This window comes from Egretta garzetta, unplaced genomic scaffold (assembly GCF_000687185.1).
Source record: "Egretta garzetta isolate BGI_Z169 unplaced genomic scaffold, ASM68718v1 scaffold375, whole genome shotgun sequence".
NCBI lineage: Eukaryota > Metazoa > Chordata > Aves > Pelecaniformes > Ardeidae > Egretta > Egretta garzetta.
The window spans coordinates 1191305-1198619 of record NW_009259786.1 but is presented as its reverse complement, the minus strand read 5'-3'; the positions used below and the strand labels follow the sequence as shown (position 1 = coordinate 1198619).

General features: G+C 40.4%; 1 protein-coding gene across 1 annotated transcript in view; it reads left to right on the top strand.

The window, feature by feature from the left end:
- Positions 1–7315, top strand: part of SHC3 (SHC adaptor protein 3) — a 57051-nt gene that overhangs the window by 37168 nt on the left and 12568 nt on the right. The window contains exons 5-6 of the mRNA XM_009639526.1: positions 2396–2449; positions 6649–6700. Of these exons, the coding sequence (XP_009637821.1) occupies positions 2396–2449; positions 6649–6700 (106 nt within the window). The remainder of the gene's footprint in view (positions 1–2395; positions 2450–6648; positions 6701–7315) is intronic.

The window sequence follows — 7315 nt, the reverse complement described above, 5'->3', positions numbered from 1 at the left end:
TGCTGTCCTTAGGAGCCTTGGGATTAAAGATTAAGAAAGAATATATATATTGTCTATTAAAAAGCTTGCTGTTTATTATTATGTTTTCATTGATTTATCTTCATTCTTATCCTTACTTAGAAAACATCATCATCTTCTGCAGTGAGCACTGAGACTGTGGGAGCCGCGTTACGGCTGGTTGCAGTAGTTTGGAGCCTTGTTATGGAATATATACAGCAGTGCTTTTCATAAGGACAGTTGCCCCCAGTCAGAGGCTTAGGAACTTCATGCTAATTAGATCTACTAAAAAAGTGCCAAACCTGAAAGTTGCCTTGTCTTCAGCTGACGTCAGGGTAGAAATGGAATTAAACTGATTTATTCCAGGGAAGACTCCTCCCCTAGATGTTTTGCTTTTTCTCTGAGTTAACAAAACTGTTTATCTTTCTCTCACATCATTCTTTTTGAGATAGACTTGGTCTGGGTGCTGCAGGCCTGGGAAACGTCTGGTTTCTCAGAGATCCCCAGCCAGGCTCTGGTCTCCGTAGCTTTTTGTTTGACCCAAGCATTTGATTTGAAAATAAGCATGGCCCAGCAGCTTTTCCCTTTGAGGCCCCACCCAGGAAGATGCCTGTAATAGCCACTTTTTCCCAGAGAAGCTGGGAGGAAAGGAAAGACAAGACAGTGTTGTTGGCCCTTGGGGTAGCAGGAAAGCAATTGCATGTATACCTGCACAACAGTTTTGTAAACATGTTAAGGTGGGGTGAGTGGAAGTTGATTTGTTTTGTTTATTTATTTAAAATGCAGATTTGAGTAGACTGAAATGTCTCTAAACTATGTGCCAACATTAATGAATCATTTCATTTTAAGCAATGCAAGGCATTGGTAATTTGCTATGCCTTGCTTCAATATTTTGGCATGGGGTGTGTGTGTGGAAATATCCCTGCCGCAAACTAAACTAAACTGTTTAGCTGTAGAATAATAAAAAAAAGTGTCTGAATTGAACTGATGGTTTAAAGCACTTTTCAGTATTCTTTAAATTTGGAAAAATAAGTTTTGAGGCAATCTGAAATAATTTTGGGGGTTTTATCATGCTGAAATGAAAGATCAGGTTATTTGCACAATTCAAGATAGTGACAGTATTAAATGTGTAACAAATCTTCATTAGTTCATCTCTATTGTTAGGATCACTTCTTCTTTATGGGAAAAAGAGAAGGAAATCCTCACTGATGAGTAAGGGAATGACGGTTCGCCACTGAACACTTAAAAATTAACCACATCTTCAGAGACTGCTGTGGGGCAAGCAGGAGTACTGAAAATGAAGCGCTCTTTACATGAAAGAAGCACTACAGATAGTTGTCAGCTCTCTCTGACTTGGTTAAGCAGCAAGATCCAGAGAAACTCATGTCAGGCTCTTTTCTTTCCAAGAAAGATAGTTGCCAATTCAGGTCTTTAAGATGCAGTACAGGAAAACAGCCCAGAAAATATCTTTATAGCCTCATTTTTTTCCAGAATGTTTTTCTAAAGTATGTGGTACCCTCTCCAAAATGACCAATTAAGATCCAAATGACTATTATCACATGCTCTGAGGCCCCCTAAGTAAGGGGCCTGTCCTCTATCAGACAAATTCCTTGGCATGGTTTCTGTAACTCAAATGATCAAGTGACATTTTCTTTCAAATGACCTTTTCTTTCTTGGTTGTTACATGATTTCGTTATTAAAAGATTTCATAAGTTAAATCTCAGAATAGCCATGGAGCAGAGCTGTTCTTGTATTAGAGGTTCATGACAATTTGTCTCCTCCCAGAGAAATATCATATTAGTTCAAATTGTACATAAGCAAATTGAATTTCAAATGCCCTGGAGTATGCCTGAGATTTTTGTCCATAATGCTACATTGCAGCTAGATTCAAAATTCTATTTGCATATTGCAACCATGTTGGTGTTTGAAACACAAAATGACACAGTAGGTATTGGAAGCAATGTTAGGATCCTTAGCTGGTGTACAGACTGGCATGATTTCATTGATTTTACACGAGTGGCATCAGCAGAAAAGTATTTTGATTAATAGGACCCTTCCCTTCATTCATCACTACCTGCAATAAAGAAAGTGAGCTTTAGCAGATTAAAATTTCTCCAAAGGTACTGTATAACAGATCTATATGATTTACTGGAGTTCTGAGCACATTTAGCAATTTTACTGTGCCCTGCTAGGTTTTAAAGCACACCGCAATAGATACATTCATCCTTAAGTTTGTTTATATTATCATGCTACTCTTTGCACTCCTTGTAGGTGAAATGCAGAGGTCATTTTGACCTTGGTTCTGGATTTTCACCCCTATACAAACCAAAAAAGAAATCAAAAGGATAAACTGTAAGAAAACCTACTGACTCACACCTATTCTTTCTGACCCATACAGATCATAGCAAATCACCATATGCAATCTATATCCTTTGCATCTGGAGGTGATCCGGTAAGCATTTGTTTAAAGCTTTCCCCCAGATAGATGTTGCTTTATGGGGACTGTGTGACAAAATTTATTGCATAACTTACTAAAAGAAAAATATAACCACAATAGCTCCTGTTTCTTGTTTCATAAATTCTTCTTGATTGTTGCCATCAAACACTTTTTGAAGGAAATGACTGACACAGTCATAAATCGTTCTTTTTGAATGACTGAAACAAAAAGTATCAAAGGCCTGTGAGCATTCATATAATAACTGATAACCAGGGCTCTGTTTTTCAGACTAATGTAGTATAGTCATATAGGTATCATGTGAATTTGTGTCCTGATTTTTATTTTGTACTTTTTACAGTAATAGACTGTGTTGCACTTATATCTATAGCAATGTATATGTATTTTTTTCTCATCTTTACATGTACATTGAGAAGACTGTGCTAAATGCTGCCTTCAGGTATACTTGCTACACTCATGCTGCTTGAAGACAGGCTTTCAGGAAAAGCCCAGATCTTTCTAGTTTTGCAAAGCTTTCAGATACTCCTACACATTTGGTTCATTTAGATCAAAGGGCAGATTCCTGCTTGTTGCGCTTTTCCTTCTTTATAAGCAGTCCATCCAAAGGCATATTACATGTGCTTAAAAGGTATTCATCACCCTGGAAGCAATGGGAGGATTATAAAACAGGGAGGTCACTCACCTCTTACTTTAGAGGCCTGAAAGCTTTTAAACCTAGATTAATTGAAGAGTCTGCCTTTTCCTCCATCATACGATTATCTGTCATTTATCAGTCATGTACTACAGGTAAGGCAATTTCTAGCCTGCTCTGTGAGTTAATTCTCTCAGTTCAGTTCTGCTAAATTGAAGATCCTTGGCACTTTCTCTGTTCGTTTCACTATCCTCAGATAAGGGCAGCTTCAGTCTTAGTATAGCTCTGCTGAGCTCAGTTCAGTTCCAGAAGGGAAAAGGAAAGGATCCCATATCATAATAATTTGGGGAACAAAAAAATGGATCAACAGCAGCTTTGAAATACAACAGATTGCAATGGATGCTGTAAATGAACAATTCCTGAAGTGGGCAGAGGAGCGATTAGCACAGTTCTCTGCCTCCGTAAGAAGATTCTTTGCTTCCCATCTGCCATCCCAAATGCTAAGTCCTGGAAACACCATTGCACACTGCCCACTGATGGAGGGATTTACCAGGAAAGAGGAGTGAAGCAGCAGAAGAGATTGGATTTGGAGTAAACAAGCTCTTCCAAATGTTTGAGAGAGATAAAAATCATGCTACTGAGTCAGTGAGCTACCAGAGAAATCAAATTGCATCGTGTAAGGGAGCCTACAAGAGAGCATGAAATTGTAAAGTTGCGTTCCCAGTAAGACCACTGCATGGTGATCTCATTCTGGAGGTGGAGAGGGTAGGTATGAGTATCCAATGACACTCTCCAGGCTTGTTTCGGTGGGCTAGTATCTGGCGCAACTTTAAATCAAAAGCTTGTTCATAAGGCAGGTGGTTCTTTTGTCCTGCGTGCACATGGAAGAAGACAAGATGCAAGGATGTTACTGAAGTCACAGCTTTATTAAGCCATCTGAGGGTCACTCAGACATAACTTTCATCAGCCCTTAATAATTTCCACTTGGTGGAGGGCTGCCACCACAAAACTGCATCCCCCAAACACAGTTGGGCTCCAGCCTGTAAGCTCATCTCCTCCTATGAGATTTAAAATGGTTAGAGAAAGGCCATACTGAACTAGGAACCCAGATCTGTGCTTATGTTTCTTCAGGAAATACTTCCCTTATTTTTGATTTTGAAGTTTGGTTTATTTAGAAGCGAGGCTGCCCCCAATTCTCACCCCATCCACTTTTTTACTCTGGCTATCTGACACACATTTGCACCAGCAATTAGCTTTGCCACTTTCCTCCCACTCCTTAAGCGTTAATTACCTTCATCATTCAAAATATATCCACTGGAGAAGTGTTCCACAGTCTTGGAACATCTTGAGTACCATATATATTTTTGCAATATTCCCCTTTGCAATGATTCAGATGGTTTCTGGCTGTGTCAGTAAATGGGAGCTTAAAAATCTCTCCACCAAATCCTTTTCAGAATCATTTTTAGTTCACTTCCAAGATTGTGTTCTGGATCTACTTTAGCTCTCTGCAGCCCCTTCTCATGATACACTAAACATTTTTCATCCATCATAATTTCAGGTGGCTGTTTCCAGGCTGCTAGACAAGACATCAGTTTTTGAAGATGCCTGCTGAAATTTCAGAGAGGCGGATCTCATAAGGTCTAATAAGGCAGGTCTCTCAGAGGTCCCTGAAGGCAGTAGTTTTTCAGTTTCAGCCCTGCCTCCAAATTTTAACACGTCAATGCAATTTCTTTGAGGTGAAAATTATAGCTCATTCATACTTGTCCTCAGTCCTTGAATGTCAGCAACCACTTTGCTGCATCAGCCCAGCCCTGTAGAGCCTTTTGATGGGAGTCTTCTAACTTAGCCACTGTGAAACATGCCCACCTTAGGTCCTTAATGGTTTGTCATAGTCAGCTTGAATCTGAGAGCTTCAGATGAAGTAAAGAATAGATGGCTCCAGTCTCTCACACCCAAGCTAGCTATGAGATAGATTTATGATTTACGCAGATGTAAATGTATCCATTAGCTATGCCTGTACTAGTAAATAAAATTATCTGTGGCCCATTTTCTGGCCATGAAATTAAACTGCACAGTGTAATTTGCATCCACACATTCAATCTCTTTCCTCCCAGTGGCTTCTTAGGATCAATGCCCAGCATGTCCTGGTCCCTGAGAGAGTGTCAGAGCATGGCATTGGAAACCAGCACAGCCAGGAAAGGGAGAGTAGCAAAAATTAAACAGTATGTGGCACAACTGTCAGGCCTTTGCCTTGGCTCTGTTTTATTTGTACTACACACACCACTGCTTTTCTCGTACGCTTACTTGTTGATATGCGTCATTACTTCCACTCAAGTCATTGCCCAGACACTATGTCACTGTGTGCTTAAGAAATTACTGAACAAAATGCTAGGGCTATTCTTCTCTGCTGTTTTATTTACAGACCAACCTCATTACTGCTGTTTCTGAGTGCCTTCCAATAGTGCATTAAGTGATATGGCAACACATCTGTCACCAGAACCGTGAAAGTGCTTCATATCCCTTGCTCTCTTCTTAGGAAGGAAATTGTGTATACGTGCAGCACAGTGATTTGTTTTGGGTGGGAGGCAGTGGTGCGTGCTTGCAGTAGAGAAAGCTAAGCCAAAGCAGTCTGTCTTCTAACTGAAGATTGACGTTTGTTATGACATTAGATCTTGACATAATTGTCAATGGTCTTGGATCAGTCCCCTGAAAAGGCTTTGGGTAGATTTATGCAGTCAGCTGTAGTGTATCCTATATATACCTAAGTTAGGTTCAGCTACACCTGATTAGTCAGGTGTGTCAGTAAATACCGGATCTAACCAGGGCTTCCTGATCACATCAAGGATATATGGCATTTTCCAGGTGTGCCAGCAACCCTTAAGTTTCCCAGAAGCAGTGTCCTTTCTGCTTCATCTGCACAATGATAAAAGTCTGCTCCGCTTGTGTGCAGGAGCATGAGGGTGGCAGGACAGTAGGCAAAAAATCCCCAAAGATGTCAGTGTGCCTTTGCCAAAAAATCCACCGGGCATGTGGCAACAAGGATGGCTGGGAGCAGCCCATGGGCTGGGGGAGAGCATCCTGGGAGGCTGCTTGTTGCAGCCGAGCGGTGGCTGAGCACCTCTGTGCCATATGGCCCTGTAGTCAGTAAAGTAAACACACCTGCTTGTCATACATGAAAAAACACCACTGCTCAGTATTCCTGGGGAGCAGGGCTGTTACTCCCGCTCCTTCTGCCACGGAACCAGTTGATTATTCATGTTCTGAACCAAAATCTCTGGGTACTTTGACCTGATCCAAATCCTGCTAAATTTGTTTAACTGATTTTCAAACTTGGAAGATATTTTTAAGTTCTGCTGGCATAAGTCACATCCTGGAGAAAGCAAAGCGGTGGGATCAGTACCAAAACCCATAAAAGCTTTTATGGGGTTTAAGTAGTATATAATTGTAGAGCAAAACATGTCATTTGAGGCTCTACCCATAGGAATATGCACACTCTGGACTCTTTTGCTGTCATCAGTGCAAAGATTTTTTTGCATTCATTGTAGATGTCTTAATTTTTTGACAGGATACAACTGACTATGTTGCATATGTAGCTAAGGATCCCGTTAATCGGAGAGGTAAGTTAGAAGTATCTATTTGGCACCTGTTTTCCTTTGAGAAACACGAATTATTCATGGTATAATTAATCCGATCCCCCACCCTTCCCTATCCCCAACCCGAAAAAAATAAATGCAGCCCAATAAAAAGATTGCCTTTGACAGAGTCACAGAAAGATTGTGTAGCAATAAGGAACAGCCATGTGCAAGAGGGTTCTTAAACTTGGAACAGGTCTTGCCTGTAGTTCATTTCCAAACATCACTTGGATTCTCTTCATCTCTTAAATCAAACACTTGCCTTACTTGGCTGTGTGAGCTTCTAGGCAACAGCTAACTCTTACCTACACCCAATCACTATGCAAGAACATAGCAGTCCTCTGATTAAGTCCTCTGATGAGGTGGCTGAATCTGTTAGGTCTTCTCAGTACCTGCCTAATTCTTCCTGGCAGAATCAGACGCTTTACCAAATAGTGAGCTTTTGAGCCAACTTGCTGGAGGCTGTAATCCTCTTTCTCAGTGAAGTTTTATTCGAGGTTATATTGCTTTATGAGTGATCAGTTCAGATTCTCAAAAATAAAAGTAGATTATAAAAAGTGTAAATTACAGTCTGAAATAATATGTACAGAAAACATTCCT